This window comes from Dendrobates tinctorius, unplaced genomic scaffold (assembly GCF_039654945.1).
Source record: "Dendrobates tinctorius isolate UK_male_01 unplaced genomic scaffold, ASM3965494v1 ptg000082l, whole genome shotgun sequence".
Lineage (NCBI taxonomy): Eukaryota > Metazoa > Chordata > Amphibia > Anura > Dendrobatidae > Dendrobates > Dendrobates tinctorius.
In genome coordinates, this window is record NW_027361750.1 from 6,530,001 (window position 1) to 6,551,638 (window position 21,638).

The 21,638-nt window shown below is 44.4% G+C and overlaps 1 protein-coding gene across 3 annotated transcripts in view; it reads left to right on the top strand.

The window, feature by feature from the left end:
- Positions 1-21,638, top strand: part of CUNH8orf34 (chromosome unknown C8orf34 homolog) — a 967,955-nt gene that overhangs the window by 136,484 nt on the left and 809,833 nt on the right. For all 3 annotated transcript variants that reach the window (XM_073583858.1, XM_073583859.1, XM_073583860.1), the window contains exon 2: positions 6,567-6,711. In XM_073583858.1, coding sequence (XP_073439959.1) covers positions 6,567-6,711 — 145 coding nt within the window. The remainder of the gene's footprint in view (positions 1-6,566; positions 6,712-21,638) is intronic.

Here is a 21,638-nt window from a genome sequence, read left to right on the forward strand (position 1 = left end):
AGTGAGGAAACACTTAGCTAACCTAAATTAATTCAAGTCTCCAGGTCCAGATGAATTACACCCCAGAGTACTGAAGGAGATAGCAGAAGAAATTTTTGAACCCCTCTCCATAATCTTTGAAAATTCTTGGAGAACAGGAGAAGTGCCAGAAGACTGGAGAAGAGCAAATGTTGTTCCTATCTTCAAAAAGGGGAAGAAGGTGGACCCAGGCAACTATAGGCCGGTGAGTCTGACTTCTATACCAGGAAAGATCTTTGAACAAATTATTAAACAACATGTATGTCAATACCTGGATAAGAATGAAGTGATTAAACAGAGTCAGCATGGGTTTGTAACTAATAAGTCATGTCAGACTAACTTAATTTCCTTCTATGACGGTATCACTGATTGGGTGGATCAAGGAAATGCTGTAGATATAGTATATCTTGACTTCAGCAAAGCATTTGACAAAGTCTCTCATACAATCCTTATTGAAAAAATGACTAAGTATGGAATGGACAAGGCAACTGTTAGGTGGATTCATAACTGGCTTAGTGATCGGACCCAAAGAGTGGTCGTAAATGGCTGCACATCCAGTTGGAAGAATGTCTCAAGTGGGGTACCACAGGGCTCTGTCCTGGGCCCTGTATTGTTCAACATCTTTATCAACGATTTAGATGAAGGAATTGAGGGTAAACTGATTAAATTTGCTGATGACACAAAGCTAGGAGGGATAGCTAATACTAGAGAAGAGAGAGAGGATTCAAAAAGATTTAAATAAACTGGAGAAGTGGGCAGCAACTAACAGACTGGTTTTTAACAGGGAGAAATGCAAAGTACTACATCTGGGCAATAAAATTGAAAAAAGCATATATAGAATGGGAGGAATAGGGCTAAGTGACAGCACATGTGAAAAAGACTTGGGTATACTAATAGATCACAGACTGAATATGAGTCAACAGTGTGATGCAGCAGCAAAAAAGGCAAATGCAATTCTAGGATGTATTAACAGAAGCATACAGTCTAGATCATGTGAAGTCATTATTTCCCTCTACTCCTCTTTGGTCAGACCTCATCTGGAATATTGTGTCCAGTTTTGGGCACCACATTTTAAAAAAGACATCAACAAACTGGAGCAAGTTCAGAAAAGAGCGACCAGAATGGTGACCGGTCTGCAAACCCTGTCTTATGAGGAAAGGTTGCAGGATTTGGGAATGTTTAGTTTGCAAAAGAGAAGACTGAGAGGAGACTTAATAGCTGTCTACAAATATCTAAAGGGCTGTCACATTGTAGAAGGATCAACTTTATTCTCATTTGCACAAGGAAAGACTAGAAGCAATGGGATGAAACTGAATGGGAGGAGACACAGATTAGATATTAGAAAAAACTTTTTGACAGTTAGAGTGATCAATGAATGGAACAGGCTGCCACGAGAAGTGGTGAGTTCTCCTTCAATGGAAGTCTACAAACAGAGGCTGGACAGACATCTGACTGGGATGATTTAGCGAATCCTGCTTTGAGCAGGGGGTTGGACCAGATGGCCCAGGAGGTCCCTTCCAACTCTACGATTCTATGATTCTATGATTCTATGACTGGTAAGGATCCATGGATATTGGTCCCGCAGCCTAAAAATAGCAGCCTGCAGCAACCCACAAATGGCACATCTATTAGATGCACCAATTCTGGCACTTTGCACTTTTCCTGTGGTGGTGGCAAGTGGGGTTCATATTTGTGGGGTTGATGTCACCTTTGTATTGTCTTGTGACATCAAGCGGGTTAGTAATGGAGAGGTGATTACTCATCTCATAGGTATATTGTAAGTAAACACACAGCAAATATAAAGTCCTTTAATTGAAAGAATGACACAGACTCCTTTAGTGAATCTAAATTAAACCATACTCATGTCATTGACCGGTCCACAGAAGCTACTGTCTCCTGTAACAGAATTAAAATAATAAGCAATAGTATTACTTAGGGTCCCGTTACACATAGCGATGCTCCAGCGATACCAACAACGATACGACCTGGTAAGGACCGCTGGTACGTCGCTTAATGGTTGCTAGTAAGATGTCAAGCAGACAGATCTACTCAATGATGCAGCAATCCGGCGATCCATATAACAACCTCAGCGGTCGTTGGGACCTTGTCACACAGTGGCTATTCTGACGATTTACGCCTGTGTCCATGAGTTCTGAGTCGCCAACGAGGTCGCTCGTTGGCGTCAAGCACAGCATTGCATGCTGGCCAGCGGGACACCAACGATCAAAAAATGGCCCAGGACATTCGAGCACGATCAACGAGATCACAGCGGGGGCCCAGTCACTGCTATGTGTCACACGTAGCGAGATCACTGGCGAGGTCGCTGTTGCATCACAAAATCTGTGACGTTTCAGCGATCTCGCTATGTATGAAGTGCCCTTTACTTGTCCTCTGAAAAGATAATAATCAATTTGTCCCACAACGGGTCTAGCCCTGCTACATCTAGATGGCAGGCTGCATTGTTGCATGATGCCACTATTAAGCCTGCCATCCAGCAGAGACACTGAGCAGTGTGTGCTACCGCTGCTCAGTGTCTTGCGGTGAACTTCTGTGACCTGATCGATGTCACCGCAAGCGTGAGAGAGTTCTCAAGCTCGCGGTGCTGTCAGAAAGGTCCTTGCAGTTCACAGCCAATTAACTCAGTTCAACTAGCTGAAGTCAGTTTGAGCACTGTGGAAAAACGTATTCTCATGGTGATGTCAGTCAGGTCGTAGGACTTCGCCGCAAGACACTGAGCACAGCTAGTACACGCTGCTCAGTGTCTCTGCTGGATGGCCGGCTGTGTAGTAACATCATGCAACCAAGAAGCCTGCCATGTAGATGTAGCAGAGCTGGACAAGTGGATTATTTGTTTTCCTTAAGAAGTGTACTACGTTTCGAAACACAGAAAAAAAAAAAATTATTTAAATTATTTCCAGCATTTTATGTGTCTTCATCACCTGGCAGCGCAGATATAGACCACAAAACTTTCCATTTTTTTTTTTTTACAAGTGTCCATTTAAAGGGATTGTCCAGTCCAAATTCATGTCTGCAGTCACACAAATTGACTGCAGACTTATCGAATTGGACCAGACTACCCCTTATGGTCAACTCTGGAATCCAAAGACAAACCCTATAGAAGGGGCTCCTGAGCCACTGTGGAGACCATCGCTCTAGACAACGATGCCCAGCGCTGAGATTTCGATCAGTTTTGAATGTAAAAACTCAATCAGTTCTCTATAGGGTGCAAAAGAAATCCTTATCTCGGAGCTTATTATTTTTATTATAAGGATATTATAGAACAGCAACTAATGAATTAACTCCATCTGCTGGTCCAGCTCTGACCCTGAGAATAGGGTGGCTTTTCCCGCAGGGCCTCTAGAACTCAGTAGAAATTCAGTCCTGGATTACCAGACAGGGTGGTGAATATATCCACACTGTCTCTCTCCATTTTTCTCTCTTCCTTGTCTGCATATGACCTCAAACATCGAATGATCTGATGGGAATCTGATTCATTGTATGTAATAAGCATTAATCTCTAAACTGTGATATTGATATTCAACGTATAACAAAGAGATGAATTAATTAATGTTACTTTTAGACTTAAAAAATGAGCTGCTTTTAAGCTGCTAAATATGCAGCCTTCAAAACACAATTACTTGTCTCTCCATGACCGCTCAATTGTGGTGATGTATAATTTCAGCCTATAATGAAGGTGGATTACAGAAGTTCACTATAAGAAATTGTACCTTCAGCCTTGACATTCATGATTAATTGAATGTGTATGCAAATCTGTACACAGCCACAGTCTTGGATCCAAGCTGCACTTTAAAAAGCCGTCTAATGGTCTATTGTTATGTAAGAGTCCCTAATGAGAGTATTTAGTCTACAGATTTGCATGAGGATTATTATTTTAATACACATTCATTTAGAGGCAATTTTGTAAATTGCCGATGGGTTATGTTGAAAATATGTTATGATCAAATAATGGTCTTAAAGGGAACCTGTCTGTCGATTCATACTTTCCAAGCCACGGGCAGCATGAATCAGCACCTGGCTGCAAGATTGAAGCCAGATATGATTTTCACTGAGAAAAAACATAATTTAAAGATCCAACCGTGGGCTATTGGAATAGACCTAACTAGTTCAGCACCGTCCCCAATTGTAGCACTGAAGTTAATTGACAGATCTCTAAAGCTGGAGTCACACATAGCGACTCACCAGCGATCCCGACAACCATATCAACGTGTCAGGATCGCTGGTGAGTTGCTACATGATCACTGGTGAGCTGCCACACAGACAGCTTCACCAGTGATCAGCACAGAGACGCCGAGCGCGCGGCGTCGCTGTGTTCGTTAGTTACCAGCGCGCTGATGCAGGGAGCTGCTAACTAACGTACACATCGGGTATCCAAGGGACGTGCGTCCCTTAGATATCCGATGTGTACGTTAGTTACCAGCAGATCGCTGTTCTCACGCCTGTCACACCAGCGATGCGTGCTGGCCAGCGGGAGACCAGTGACAAAAGAAATGACCAGCGATTTCCTACAGCGATCAACGATACCGGCAGGGGGGATGGTCGCTGATCGCTGTCACACACAGCGATCTCGCTGTTGAGATCGCTGTTGTGTCACAAAACTTGTGACTCAGCAGCGATCTCGCTAGCGAGATCGCTATGTGTGACGGGGCCCTAACTGTATAGACACAGGAGAGATCTATGAATCAATGAGAATGAAGTGGGGATAAACAAGTCAGGAACGGCGCTGGACTAGTCGCATCTCTCCCTGTGGTCCTGGCTGAATCTATAAATTATGTTTTCTCTGAAACTTTCCTTCACAATTATGCAGTAAGGCTTTGATTTATGCTGCCTGAGACTGACAGACAAATTACCTTTATTTACTTTCTTCTATTAGGCCATGCATGCTGTGAGGGGTTGATACACTCAGCTGCTTCACAAGGTAGATGCAGGAACGATTTTGGTGGTAGATCACCGGCTAGTTTTATTATGGACAGCATAAAACCTTAGCAGATTTCAGCAAAATAAACAGAGCCTTTCTGGGGTATCTGTAAAACAAAACAAAGATACAGTCCAAAAGAGTCTTTACCCTGCAGGATTCACCTTCAGGTAGCATACATCGACTTCAGCTCCTCATGGAGCCATGTGGGAGTTCCTCCCCTCCCAAGACACAACCCACTCTGACTCTGTAGACAAGCTATTTAAGTTAGGCCATGTGATGATCACCTGACTGTGACATCACCCCAGGTCCTGTCAGTACACCTGCTGGTGTAGGCTCTGTAAGTGGAGATATGGTGAGCACCCTCCCACCCGTTTTATGGGTGCCCACATAAAACCAGCCCATGTATGCAACTTTAATTTAACCCTCTCAACACATAGGGTGCTGGAGGAAAATATCCTGGTTTCATATCACTGACGCCATTATGCGCAGTGACACATATCTCCCCTCATATACTGTGCCAGTGACCCTGTCACAATACATATATCTCAATTAACAAATTATTATTATTTATTATTATTATTTATTTATATAGCACCATTAATTCCATTTGTGCTGTACATGAGAAGGGGCTTACATGCAAAGTTATAGATATCGTTAACAGTAAACAAATTTACAATGACTGACTGGTGCCAGAGGGGAGAGGACCCTGTCCTTGTGGACTTACATTCAACAAATTGGGAAGAACTCCAATTAGACCCTTACTCGAAGGCTTTAAAATTTAACTTTTAATTTTGAATCTTAAATGTGAACAATAAGGGTATAAAATTCAGTCCCTAATCTGCCTAAATTACTTGATTATTAAATTAACAGAGTGCTTGCTTCCCTGTATTAGTATAGTGTATGGCACCCAGCATGCTAACACATATCTGACAGAATAGGACGGTAGGTTTTAGCACAAAGGCCCCCCCAACATGTTTCACCGCGCCAGCAGCGTCATCGGGGGTAAGGCAATGGCTTTAATCCTAATTGATCTAAAACGGGAAAGGTTTATTCTGATTTCATGTCAGATATTGAGAAAAACATGCATATGTGTCTTTTTATATAATGTATGTAAACTTCTAGTTTCAACTGTATATATATATATATGTGTGTGTGTACATGTTGTACCTGAACAGAAGAATCCGTTATATCTCTTTAGACAGCTATAATCCTGTTTTACTCAGCATCGCTGTCTGTGGCTCATTGCTAAAGCTGCCGCCTGCCATGCTGCTGGTTATGTGTTTGAATCCAGAGACAGACCACATTTTATATGCCCTTGTGCAGCTGAATCAGCTGGCATGCGGTGTTTCTGGCGCTCTAGGTCTTGTTATGGCTTCCAAAATCCAATTAAAGCAGTCCATAAAAATTTTGATGTGTAGTGATATAGAATATTGATCTTGGACTCTGTATCTTTTTGTAATACAATAATATTATTAAAATTACACAAGGTCGAATTAAACCATTACTGCTTTTAATTGATTTTAAACACAGTCCTTTTTTGCAGTCCATTGAAATTGAAGCCTAATTATGATTTTTCTACCGCAGTCTAATTTTTTTTTTTTTTTGCCCCTAGGAATTAATGACTAAGCTGATTACAGAGACACCCGACCAGCCAATTCCATTTTTAATTAACCATCTCCAATCAAAACTGGGAAATGTTGGCCCGATTCCTAGGACATTGTCTGGATCAGCTGCTCTTTGGGCAGAAAGTGAATCAGGTGAGTTACTAGATGTGATGCTGATAATTAGCAAAAATTCATTGTTTAAATAGCTTGATGAATATTTACATATTCAAAAACTTCTACATTCTGTTTTTACTAATCAAAATTTCACTGCAAAAATATTTTTTAAAAGTGCACATTTGATTGTTGCAACTAGAATGACCATATATAAAAGTTAAAATTTATACTGCACTAGCTGAAGAGCCCCAGCGATGCCCGAGCATAGTACCTAATTGTGGGTCCCGCTCTCTTTCTTAACAGCCTGGCTCTCCACCTGCCATCACGCTCTGTCCTTCCGCACCCCCGCTCTCCACCCGCCATCATGCTCTCTCCTTCCACAGCCCCGCTCTCCACCCGCCATCATGCTCTCTCCTTCCACAGCCCCGCTCTCCAACCGCCATCCCGTTCTATCCCTCCGCAGCCCTCCACAGCCCCGCTCTCTTCCTCCACAGCCCTACTCTCTTCCTCCACAGCCCTGCTCTCTTCCTCCACAGCCCTGCTCTCTTCCTTCACAGCCCCTCTCTCTCCCACCACAGCCCCGCACTCTCCCTCCACAGCCCCGCTCCCTCCCTCCACAGCCCCACTCTCTCCCACCACAGCCCCGCACTCTCCCTCCACAGCCCCGCTCTCTCCCTCCACAGCCCTGCTGTCTTCCTCCACAGCCCCGCTCTTCCCATCCACAGTCCTGCTGTCTTCCTCCACAGCCCTGCTCTCCCGCTCTCTCCCTCCACAGCCCCACTCTCTTCCTTCACGGCCCCACTCTCTCCCTCCACAGCCCCGCTCTCCCCATCCACAGCCCTGCTGTCTTCCTCCACAGCCCTGCTCTCCCGCTCTCTCCCTCCACAGCCCCGCTCTCCCCATCCACAGTCCTGCTGTCTTCCTCCACAGCCCTGCTCTCCCGCTCTCTCCCTCCACAGCCCCACTCTCTTCCTTCACGGCCCCACTCTCTCCCTCCACAGCCCCGCTCTCCCCATCCACAGCCCTGCTGTCTTCCTCCACAGCCCTGCTCTCCCGCTCTCTCCCTCCACAGCCCTGCTCTCCCGCTCTTTCCATCCACAGCCCTGCTCTCCTGCTCTCTCCCTCCACAGCCCCACTGTCTTCCTCCACAGCATCAGCCCCACTGTCTATGCACCACGCGCGGTGACGCTGGGACCAGTAGAGAGAGCTGCGCAGATTGCTCGGCCGGAATTGGCGGAGCTGCCGCGCGTGTGATTGGGCGGCCTGTGGGGGGCGTGGCCTAGCGCTGTAGTAGGCCGCAGTAGAAGCCGGGAACTAAATTTAGGCTGGGAAGCTGCAGGGGAGAGGGGATAGCGTGGTTTGTGACGGGGAGCGCCGACTGAGCCGGGACAGCGCTGGGAGGCCCCTGTCCTGCAAACTGTCTTCCTCCACAGCCCCGCACTCCATGCACAGTCCTGCTGTAGCTGTATCCGTCCTCAGCCCCGCTTTCCATCCACGTCCCACTCTGATGCTTCATGATTGGTTGGTGTCCCACTCTGCTGCTTTGTGATTGATTGGTGATACACATATACATACATTCATTTTTATATATATAGATGGTAATAGTCATTTAAAAAAAAGGGATACAATTTCTAAATTGCTGTTTTTTTCCTCTTAAAGGGAACCTGTCACCAGAAAAAATGCTATTAACGTGCTGCAGATATGGGCTTAATCTACAGGTTAATAGCATTATTATTCTGGCCGGTGCCTGCACTTAGAAAATTAACTTTATTCCACCCAGCAGCATTCCCATTTCAGTCATAGGGGCAGCACCTGCGCTGGTTCAGTCACCACTCTGAGTATATAGAACGGTGGCTGTAACTGCTCCCCGGCCCTGACTGCCAGCCAGAACTAATGCTGGGTACGCAGTTACAGCCGCCACTCTGTATACTCTGAACAGTGAGTGAACCAGCTCCTCCACACAGTGACTGAAACCAGGCCCCGGCCCTGACTGATACTGGCTCTACATTGGGCCCTGCTGTCAGTTTGGTGCCGGGGTGCGGTTATAGCCGCCATGCCCCTGTGAGTGACCCGACGTCACTCCTGTGACTGAAACCCAAGCTCTGCTGGGAGAATAAAGTTCATTCTCTCCCCGGAGTGAGCAGCTACGTTCAGGAAGCAGCAAGCATCTGCAGATTAACCCCATATATGCAGATTAATAGTGTTTTTTTCTGGTGATGACCTGTTCCCTTTAACTCCCCTTAAAAAATGATCAATGTTTTATGTTTACCCTAAGTGAAAACTAGTGAAAATATAACTTTAATTTGCAAAAACAAATACTACACAAGCAATGTTAATTAAAAAATTAAAACATCATGGCTCACAGAATGTGGTGAAGCAAAAAGTTTCCATGAAAAATGCTTTTTTTGCAAAAGTAGTAAATATACATATATCCTACAACTTTTTTTTTTAGAAGGAAGGCATTATAATTTAAAGCTATACTGTATATCTAGCACTAATGAAACTGTTACACTTTGTAGAATAAAATGAAACTGTTTTGCCATCCCAAAGGCCAAAATAGGCCTCAAAGACGACCTTATTATTTACTATAGAGTTGTAATCGTTTTACCTGGTGTAAATACAACAGTTCTCCTGAATTTGGCTTTATTTTCTTTTTGTTCCCGCCCCTCTCTGTTCCTGAGATAGGACCTGCACTTCTCTGTATGTAAAGCTACTTGTTAGCTTTCCTTGATGACCATTTAGAATCATAGAATGTTAGAGTTAAGGTACTGTCACACTTAGCGATGTACCAGCGATCCCGACCAGCGATATGACGCGGTCAGGATCGCTGGTACATCGCTAAGTGGTCGCTAGTGAGCTGCCACACAGGCAGATCTCACCAGCGACATCGCTGGGGACGGGGGTCGCTACTTACCTGTCAGACAAGGCGATCCTGCGTCCTCCCACCCTGCTCCATGCGTCGCTCGTCGTCACAGCAGGAAGCGCCGCAGGAAGCAGACGACGAGAAACGGTCCAGGACGTTCATGCGCGATCAGCGATAACCGGCGGGGGAGCGGGTCGTAGGTAAGTATCAGACACAGCGATATCGCTAGCAATATCGCTATAACGTCACAAGTTATAGCGATATTGCTAGCGATATCGCTTAGTGTGACAGTACCTTTAGATGGGACCTCCAGGGTCATCGTGTCCAACCCCCTGCTTGACTAACAAGACTTAATTTAGAAGCTGAGAAGAGCGGGTCATATGTCAGGAAAAGAGAGGCTCAGGGACAAAAGAAACCTTTTTCAGGAGAGCAATGCAATTATATAAGGTAAATTAGAAATTATATATCTATGACAGGTGACATGTCCTTTTTTAATACAATTTATAGGGATAGGTGATACAAATACATAACTAAATATATTTTATTAAATATGAAATACAGCTGACTTTTATTCTTTTAATATCAAGGATGTAGCTTCATTCATATTTCACTATTTGGCTCCAATGTGACCCGAAAAAATAATTTTTCATACACACAGTACGTTGAGTGTTCACAGCCCAATCTACAGCCAAGCTCATTACTTTTTTTCTTCACAATCTGCAAGTTTAAGAGACTTTTTGGCAGTTTCTGGGAGTCAACAAATATTGGCATCTGTGTGGAAAAATGTATTGAGTATTGCCAGCTGCAAGAATCATGTACTTGGCATTATATCCTTCTTTGTAGTACTGATCGATACTGAGGCAGTTACAGAATTCTATGGGCCATTCTATACCTTGTGTCTCTACAATATTAAACAAGCCATACTGCCGTACAGCTATGCTTTTCAGGGGTAAATATGGATATCTTTTATCGACAGTTAGAAGTTTGGTAGGAGACACATACTACTTGGAGTCAGCCAACAACACATTTAAAGGGAATCTGTCACCCCTTTTTTGAGATATCATATAATAATATTGTTCAATTGTGTGTCACATAAGGATTCCCTTAGTACTTTTGTTTCCCCCTGACCCCGCACCTTTCATGCATAAATACCTTTTCTTATATCGGATCAGATGTATGTAAACTGCCACTGTCCGGTCCACTGGGCGGGGCTCATTCAACTGCCCCCCCCTTCCTGTCTTGCTCTACGCCTTTTTTGTGTAGAGCAAGACAGGGAGCGGGGGAGCAGTTGAATAAGCCCCGCCCATTGGATCGGACAGCGGCAGTTTACATACATCTGAACCGATATAAAAAGGTATTTATGCATGAAAGGTGCGGGGTCAGGGGGAAGCAAAAGTACTAAGAGAATCCTTATGTGACACACAATTGAATGATATCATTATATGATATCTCAAAAAAGGGGTGACAGATTCCCTTTAAGTCTTCTTGCCCTTGAGCATTACAGATCTATTAGAAATAGATATGCCAATGCATGCTTTCCCAGTATTATAACAATACTCTATTTTGGTCCTATGTATTGGTCCTATGTATATGTTTGATGTATGAGCCGAGAGCTTTCCTGGTGCAAATGCAGAGAGTAGTGTTACAATGCAATATAACAGCCTAAAGGACGTCAGTCTCTGTAGAGAAAAGTTGGCTTAAGCCACCAGTATTGACAGGGTCACCAGGCCATCTAATGTGCATGGGGGCCTCCCAAGTGTTCCCCGATAGATTATGTTAGGCGACTTAAGCATCAGGCGGCTCAAAATCAATTGCCTGATGCTTTTATTCATCAGGGAGACAATCAGGTACCAAATAAGTTGGACAGCGGCTATCTCATAGAGAGCACAGGAATGTTCAGCAAAGCTTGGTGGTCCTGTGTATTAGGGAATCAGGAGCTGTAGCTTACAAGGTACAGCTATCTTTCATATCCAATGTGTTTGGCTTGCTTAAAGGGGCTGTTCAGTCTTAAACTACAAGTCTGCAGTCACTCTATGTGACTGCAGACTTGTGAATCCTCATATTGTGCGCACTGAGCGCTGTGGGGAATCTCTGCTGTAGGCGCTGGGAATGGCGGTCATGTGATCGCAAGTATACGATATGCATACTCGTGGCCACATTCTGATTAGACGTGCACGACCTTGCATTGCCAGTGCACATGTATTGAGAAAGGCCAGAATCAGTCTAGTGGGAAAGTGGCCTGGAGTATGTGTAGTGACCCGGTTCAGACTGTGTATGAAACTTTAGGTAACCCTGGACCGTGAGTAGCTTCTGTACACTGCAACTCACCCCTAAGTTATCCTTTTACTGTTATATGGTTTAAATGAATCCATTACTCACTAAGCTCATATATTCATGATTTATATATTAATCTCACAATGTGAAGTCTGACACAAGAATTGAAAGTTATCCTATTAGTCGGTGACCCTGTCACCAAGGTTCAATGGGAGGAGCTATCTCCAGTGTCTGTCTAGACAAGACAGGGTTCTGGAAAGTTCCCTAGGGAGTCGAGTTCAAGATGTGACCCAGAGCAGACCTCATGTGAGAGGTCTCCTGACCCCCTCCAGGCTCCAAGCCTGGAGGTTCATCCTTCTCTTCATCTCAAGACTTACAGCCAGGCCTAATTCCCTGGATCTTCCCTGACTTCTAAAGCCAAGATGGCTAAAGACTTTTACACCTTTTTACCCTGGATCCCCGCTGTCCGGTTTAAGGCGTGTTTCTCCAGCATTAGGTCGCACTAAATGTCTAAAGAAAAACCTATTGCTCCACGTGTTGAGGAAATCGCCCCCGCCGCACCGAAAATTATCCGTTATTTACTTCAAGTATAATTCTGCACGTACCGTGATCAGCTGAGAAAATGAAAACACGATTTCAGGTCTGTACATATTGCCATATATTCCCTCTTCTGCCTTTATGCCACCATGAGATTTTGAACACTCTTATAATTACCTGTAAGTACTGCTCCTAACTAATACAGGTTCTTAAAGCTCCAGAACCTTAATTCTGTGTCAGAATCCAATCCTGAACTGTATTGGCCGTGGATTTCCCATGTGAACTGTTACCATTACTCCATGTTATATCTCCCTGTTCTGCTGAAGTAAAGCAGCTGTTATCCCCGAGACCTGTTGTCTGTGGTTATTCAATTGGCTATGGACACTCCGTTGGGGTGGATAACAGTGAACGGAATGGCCCCGTACCAGGGCCGTTGCATATGCATATCACATACTTGCAGTCACATGTCCGCCAGCATCGGAAAATCTTCACAACGCCCAGTGCATGCGATGTGAGGATTCATAAATCTGCAGTCACATAGAGTGACTTCAGACCTGTAGTTTATGAAAGGACAACCATTTTCAGCAAGATAGTTGTTCTGCCTTCTTCCACGTATGACGCTGTGTGGATTCCAGCATACGGCTAAAGCCTTCAACCACTCCCAGTAAAAAGACTGTATGGGTGCTTAAGTCTGTGTTTATTGAGATGATGATGAACTTAGTAACGGAGAACAACAATGGTAGATGATAACGGATGATATAGTGGATGAGATCGGATGATATAGTAGTGGATGATTACAGGTAAAAACTACAGAGAAATAGACAGTACAGTATATCAGTACTGGCAGATAACAACAGCAGTAATGCAGAGTGCTATTACAGCAGTAACAGGAAATAATGCAGAGGTTGCGCAATACAACACATAATGCAGTTAAGAGAGCTATCTAAGCAAACTTAGGCTGCAGCATTGCACTACCTTGAACAGAAATGTATCTATCTACATGCTGTGTGTCACGCCGCGCTCACCAGGAGGTGGGACTTTGGTCCCGATGTCATTTCTTCCGGAGCCGTGGCTGCTCCAGGGGTCCCGTCGGGTGTGCACGCGCACTTCTCGTACCCAGGTTTCCACCTCCTCCATGTCTTGTTTGCGCTTGCGCGCTCCTGTCAGTTCAGTCTCCAGGTCGGTCCTCTCTATGGTAAAGGAGGACCTGACCCGGAAGCTGTAGTGGTCATGTGCTATCAGGCTAGAGGACCTGACCCGGAAGCTGTAGTGGTCATGTGCTACAGTCATATGTTAAAGTTTGGGCACCCCTATTAATGTTAACCTTTTTTCTTTATAACAATTTTGGTTTTTGCAACAGCTATTTCAGTTTCATATATCTAATAACTGATGGACTCAGTTATATTTCTGGATACAAATGAGGTCTATTGTACTAACAGAAAATGTGCAATCTGCATTTAAACAAAATTTGACCGGTGCTAAAGTATGGGCACCTCAACATAAAAGTGACATTAATATTTCGTAGATCCTCCTTTTGCAAAAATAACAGCCTCTAGTCGCTTCCTGTAGCTATTAATGAGTTCCTGGATCCTGGATGAAGGTATTTGTGACCATTCCTGTTTACAAAACAATTCCAGTTCAGTTAAGTTTGATGGTCGCCGAGCATGGACAGCCCGCTTCAAATCATCCCACAGATGTTCAATGATATTCAGGTCTGGGGACTGGGATGGCCATTCCAGGACATTGTAATTGTTCCTCTGCATGAATGCCTGAGTAGTTTTGGAGCGGTGTTTTGGATCATTGTCTTGCTGAAATATCCATCCCCTGCGTAACTTCAACTTCATCACTGATTCTTGCACATTATTGTCAAGAATCTGCTGATACTGAGTTGAATCCATGCGACCCTCAACTTTAACAAGATTCCCGATGCCGGCATTGGCCACACAGCCCCAAAGCATGATTGAACCTCCACCAAATTTTACTGTGGGTAGCAAGTGTTTTTCTTGGAATGCTGTGGTTTTTAGCCTCCATGCATAACGCCTTTTTGTATGACCAAACAACTCAATCTTTGTTTCATCAGTCCACAGGACCTTCTTCCAAATGTAACTGGCTTGTCCAAATGTGCTTTTGCATACCTCAGGCGACTCTGTTTGTGGCGTGCTTGCAGAAACGGCTTCTTTCGCATCACTCTCCCATACTGCTTCTCCTTGTGCAAAGTGCGCTGTATTGTTGACCGATGCACAGTGACACCATCTGCAGCAAGATGATGCTGCAGGTCTTTGGAGGTGGTCTGTGGATTGTCCTTGACTGTTCTCACCATTTTTCTTCTCTGCCTTTCTGATATTTTTCTTGGCTTGCCAATTCTGGGCTTAACAAGAACTGTACCTGTGTTCTTCCATTTCCTTACTATGCTCCTCACAGTGGAAACTGAGAGGTTAAATCTCTGAGACAACTTTTTGTATCCTTCCCCTGAAAAGCTATGTTGAATAATCTTTGTTTTCAGATCATTTGAGAGTTGTTTTGAGGAGCCCATGATGCCACTCTTCATAGGAGAATCAAATAGGAGAACTACTTGCAAGTGGCGACCTTAAATACCTTTTCTCATGATTTGATACACCTGGCTATGAAGTTCAAAGCTCAATGAGGTTACAAAACCAATTCAGTGCTTCAGGAAGTCAGTAAAAAGTAGTTAGGAGTGTTCAAATCAAGAAAATGATAAGGGTGCCCATACTTTTGCACCGGTCAAATTTTGTTTAAATGCAGATTGCACATTTTCTGTTAGTACAATAAACCTCATTTGAATCCAGAAATATAACTGAGTCCATCAGTTATTAGATATATGAAACTGAAATAGCTGTTGCAAAAACCAAAATTGCTATAAAGAAAAAAGGTTAACATTAATAGGGGTGCCCAAACTTTAACATATGACTGTATATCAGGCTACCTCCCCCTATGGGAGGTGCCTGATTATTGTTGTGCTTCCTGGCTTGGACTGCTGTGTCCCTGCCTGGCTGTGCGCTATATTCAAGTCCTGTACTCTGCCTTCTACTCTATTGTGCCTCCTGGCACACGTTCTGAATCTTCACTTTGCTTCATGCTCAGTTGTGCCTCCTGGCACACTCTCCGATCCTGTCTGTCTCTTGCTCAGTCGTGCCTCCTGGCACTCACTCTGTCCCTGTGCTCTGTTACACCTCCTGGCACGACTGCTGCTCAATTCAGTACTCTGTCGTGCTCCTTACACGCGTCCTGCTTTGCTCACCTCCGGATGTACTACTTGCTACACGCCATACGTGCTCACATGTACCCGTCTTGCACTATCCTGTAGTTAGCACACTTCCGTGTACACACCTGGTGTTCCCTAGTATCCTGTACATTCCTCCAGACACACTCACCCGTGTCTCCTGTGAGCCGGCCGCCTGGTGCCAGCAGTCGTGGTACCTCATCCCCTGGGGCTTGCTCCTGACACTCCCTGTATAGGGGGTGGTCCTCACTAGGCCAGCTCGCCCTGGGAGGGTTGGTGCCACGACCCAGAGGGTCCACTCCAGCAGTCGTCACAGTATAATCAGGCCATGGACCCCGCTGGTACTGCGGCTTCCATCAACTTGATGTCCCATCTTCCGGGAGAGACCTTTGTGGCTGAGAATAACCGAAAACGAGTGTTATGCTGGGGACATTCATCTCAGGTTGCCGGCCATCTTGGTGTCAAGAAGACTCTCTCCCGCTTATCCCATTACTATTGGTGGCTGTCTATCTCTCAGGATGTCAAAGACTTTGTGGCTTCTTGTCCGTCCTGTGCCAAGAACATAGTACCCAAGCAACCATCCTCCGGCAGCTTGCTTCCTCGGGCTGAGTTGGTATTCGATAACCGCACCAGCGCTTTGCCCTCCAAGCATCTCAGTGTGCCTCTACCAGTACGTCCTGTCTCGGGCGTACCTGTCCCCGACACTCTGTCCGTAGAGTTCTCCAGGGTATGACAGGAGACCAAATTTTCTCTTGGAGAGACTCTGGATCGGATAAAACCTCATGCAGATAGAAGGCGCCTGGATTTCTCTCCTAAAGATAAGGTGCGGTTTTCCAGTCTTAGAAAGAGGGGGCGTAAAGGAGGGGGTACTGTCACGTCACGCTCACCAGGAGGCGGGACTTTGGTCCCGACATAATTTCTTCCGGAGCCGCGGTCGCTCCGGGGGTCCCGTCGGGTGCGCACGCGCACTTCTCGTACCCAGGTTTCCACCTCCTCCATGTCTTGTTTGCGCTTGCACGCTCCTGTCAGTTCTGTCTCCAGGTCGGTCCTCTCTATGGTAAAGGAGGACCTGACCCGGAAGCTGTAGTGGTCATGTGCTATATCAGGCTACCTCCCCCTATGGGAGGTGCCTGATTATTGTTGTGCTTCCTGGCTTGGTCTGCTGTGTCCCTGCCTGGCTGTGCGCTATATTCAGGTCCTGTACTCTGCCTTGTACTCTATATTGTGCCTCCTGGCACACGTTCTGAATCTTCACTTTGCTTCATGCTCAGTTGTGCCTCCTGGCACACTCTCCGATCCTGTTCTCTGTCTCTTGCTCAGTCGTGCCTCCTGGCACTCACTCTGTCCCTGTGCTCTGTTACACCTCCTGGCATGACTGCTGCTCTATTCAGTACTCTGTCGTGCTCCTTGCACGCATCCTGCTTTGCTCACATCCGGACATACTTCTCGCTACACGCCATACGTGCTAACGTGTACCCGTCTTGCACTATCCTGTAGTTAGCGCACTTCTGTGTACACACCTGGTGTTCCCTAATATCCTGTACCTTCCTCCAGACACACTCACCCGTGTCTCCTGTGGGCCGGCCGCCTGGTGCCAGCAGTCGTGGTACCTCATCACCTAGGGCTTGCTCCTGACACTCCCTGTATAGGGGGTGGTCCCCACTAGGCCAGCTCGCCCTGGGAGGGTTGGTGCCATGACCCAGAGGGTCCACTCCAGGAGTCGTCACACTGTGCAAGAGCATTACAACTAGCTGGAAATAAATTGCACAAATCACGGGGGCTGCATAATGGCTAGCTAACACAGATACATTGCACACACACATAACTGTATTAAACCCTCACCGGTATCCGCTTGACAGAAGCAGTGATTTGTAGGGAGAGCCAAGAACAAGTGTGTGAGTAACTCAGAGATCCGGGGAGAGAATGGCTACAAGTTTCCTAGCCCAGGAAAACTGAAGGGGCGGTTCTCATCAGAACAAGATATTAAAGGGAGAAGTTCCTAAATCCAGGAATAAACAAAGAGGCCAACTAATGCATCTAATGGCCATAGGTGGAACAGCACTTATGAAATTACTTGCTGCACATAAATGGGCAGAACAATAGTCGTAAATGAGCATTATTAATAATGCTTGCTTCACCATCATCTTGCAGGACAAAAGGTCATCGTCTCAGTGGTGCATCGTCCTGTGTAAACAAGACGTGCACTACTGAGAACTATGGCAACCTATGTGAACTGAGCAATCTAATGTGCATGGCTTCCTTTGCTCTGCTTGTGTAAACAGGCCTTTTTAACAACAGCTGATCAGTAAAAGTTTACTCATCGGCGGTCACCTGGTTGGCTTTTGGTCCATGTAAACAGACCTTTAGGGTTCTTTTGCACTGCCAACAATTGGGTACAAGCTTCCTAGGTGGTCTCGTTTCCTGATTGTTCTTCTGCGTAAGTAGGTTGCCGATCACCCAATGAAAGAATCAAATAATGAAAGGATGATTTTTAAGCTTGAAAACTGGACATGTGCTGCCGGAAACAATGATATTTTATGCACAAAGAACAATCACGTTATTGATTTTTCTGTGAGCATGGAAGCGTGTTTGGCCAGTCTGAACAGGCTATTAGAAAATGTCAGTCGGCTTAAACGTAGCTAAGTGGCATTTGTTTAGCAGCTGGTGAAAAACATTTTTGTACAATGAGGAAACAGTTTCCCAATTTGTTGTTGTTCCTGAATTTATAGATTATTTTCAGAAAAGGTTTTGCAGTCAAGGTGCACTTTAAATGTTCAGTTTAGGCAATTAATGACCAGGGAAAATAAATGACGGCAGTGATACATGGTCATGGTCAGTTTACGTCTATTCATGCTGCATTGCCAACATTCACTATGCAAATTGAACCTTGTAAATGAAATAACCTGAATGTGCTTACATAGCCGGCTGAATACTTTGGGCTAAGCAATTACACAAACTGAATTTCTTTACAATAGAAAATGTGGTTTCAATGAAATGTACAGTGTCCACAGTAATAGGAGTGAATAAATGGCCCATATTCATGTGTACTTAATGCAATGCTTAGCCTCTGATCACCGGGTGATTCCAACCTACAGGAAATTATCAAGAATTCTGCTCCTGGGTATTAGAATAAAATTATCTTCTAATGTATGCATTAGGCCGAGTTCCTAATATAGGCTGCATTACAGGTGAATGGTGTAGTATAACATGGAAAGAAAGAGGGGAAATGTTTTGGAGAGTCCTAACAAGCGTAAGTTATAATACATCACATTAGGGAAAGATGGACATGGTTCCCCACCACCCAAGGGCAGTAATACAAATAATCTCAACTCTAGCCCTGTATTTTTAGTCTACACTGATTTTATCATTACATCTTCTATAGTGCCTTCATTAGCTTGCTCTCTACAGATACTGAACTAGCAGGGGTTGGCTGGAAATGTGAATTCATGTACTAGAAAAACTCAATAGAGCTCACCGTTCATTTATGGACGAGACTGAACAATATGCAGTGATGTAACTGAAGATTGGTACTTTAATATTCAGTTGCTTCCACGCTTGGCAACCATTTTTTTCTTGTAGCATTTCCCAAAAATGATTTGATCATAAGATTTCCTGCTGCTGGGACTTATAGTGATTTACTGTAATTGAGGCACTCTAGCACCAAATTTCCCTACAGCGCCACCGCAGTCAAAACAAGGAATAGGACAATTCCCAATCGTTAAGGAAGCACTCTCATTAATCTTTTCATTGGCCAAACCTGTGTAAATGTATATGTAAAGTGGTGAAATATGGTAATATACTCACTAATCGCCGGTTTCCCAGGTTCCCACTGCCGCTCCAATCCTCCTCTACAATAACGGACGATGTAAAGATCATATCTACACCAAAATGGTATCAATAAAATCAGCTCGCGCACAAAAAATAAGCCCTCACCGACCCAAGATCACGAAAAATGGAGACGCTACGGGTCTCAAATAATGGCATCTTTTTTTTTTTTTTTAAGAAACTTTGGATTTTTTTCACCACTTAAATAAAATAGAACCTATACATGTTTGGTATTTACAAACTCCTAATGACCTGGAGATTCATAATGTCAGGTCAGTTTTAGCATTTAGTGAACATGGTAAAATAGCAAAAGAAAAAGCAATTGTGGAATTGCCCTTTTTTGCAATTTCACCACACTTATAATTTCTTCCCCATTTTCCAGTGCACAATATGTTTAAACCCATGGTGTTGTTCAAAAAGTACAACTTATCCCGCAATAAACAAGCCCTCATGTGGCCATATTGACAGAAATATAAAAAGTTATGGCTCTGGAAAGAAAGGGAGCAAAAAACAGGAATTCAAAAACTGAAATACTCCTGGAAATACCCCAGAGTAGAGATGAGCGACTTTGCCTTTTTTAGGGTCGAGTCGGGTTTCATGAAACCCGACTTTCTCAAAAGTCGAGTCGAACGAAATCGGCCAACTATAGGGAAAAGTCGGGAAAAGTCGTGAAACACGAAACCCAGTGCAGGTCAATGGGGAGAAAAGTCGGCAGTGAGTGGAGGACTGTAAACACACCTGGCATGAATTTTAACCCCAGAGGCAGCGAAATCTCTCTCTCTCTTCTCTCTCTCTCTCTCTCTTCTCTCTCTCTCTCTTCTCTCTCTCTTCTCTCTCTCTCTTCTCTCTCTCCCTCTCCTTCTCTCTCTCTCTCTCTCCCACTCCCACTCCAGCTACGCTCCCGCTACGCTACGCTCCGCTTCTCTCATTGGCTGAAAAAAGTCACGTGCAAGCATTCGGCGAAACCTGACTTTGACGCTTGGGTCGTCGACCGTATGGCCAATTTCACACTGTGGTCGGGTATCGTTTCATGAAACCTGACTTTGGCGAAAGTCGGCTACGTTTGAATCTGACCGACGTGTTTCGCTCAACTCTACCCCTGTGTTAATGGTCTGCACCATGTGGTGAACCCTCTGTATTTGCTCTATTGAAGTCTTCTTTTTATGGTAGACTTAGATGCTGAAGCAACTACTTTACTTTCTGGAGAGTGTTCTTCACTTGGGTGGATGTTGTGAAGGGTTTTTTTTCTCCATGAAAATGATTTTGTGATCATTCATCACTTGTGTGGACATTCAGATTTTTTTGAGTTTCCAAGCTTGTCAGTTTGCTTTATTTTTACAGAATGTACCAAACTGTTGATTTGGCCACTCCTAACATTTGTGCTATCTCTCTGATGGATTTCTTTTTTTTCAGCCTATTGATGAATTGATCCTCTTCTATTGAGAGCTCCTCTGACCGCATGTTGTGGGTTCATAGCAGCATATTCCAAATGCAAAGGTTATGCCTAGGATCAGCTCCAGACCTTTTACCTGCTTGCTTGATGAACTAATGGGGAATAGCCCATGCAGACTATTAAAAAACTTTTGAGATAACTGTCCAATTACTTTTTGACCCTTTAAAAAGAAGCAGCTACACATTAAGAGCTGTAATTCCTAAACCCTTACTCCAATTAGGATGTGAATATCTTCATATTGATTATATCTTGAATATGTTTTGGTAAATAGCTAAATTGCCAAAACTTGTGTCACTGTCCAAATATTTCAGGACCTAACCGAAGATGTTGCTTATAAAATTGAGGCACTTAGCACACATTTTAATCAAATTGTGTGACATCATCCACCAGTGCAAAATCATCCTTGTCAGATGGGAATCTAAGCTACCAACTTCTACTGGGCATAGGCCTACAGATTTAAAGGGCAGGTAGGAACCAGTTATTACACAAAGCAGCACATATGACACATAGGACAAGTGCTTGGCTAATATGGTGTGGATCAGTTAAACCTCAAATGCACGCTACAAAAAAATGTAATTTGTCAAGCAAGCACCTCCCTGAAAAATTAAATTAATGTACAGGTGCATTACACAAGCACAAAGACAGATACAGCTGCACTCTCATCGAACTGAGATATATGAGAACATTCAATATATGAATATTGAGCCGCATTACTGCTATAGAGAATAATGGCGGCTGGCTTCAGCTTCCTCACATTTGTTTCTGCTGACATT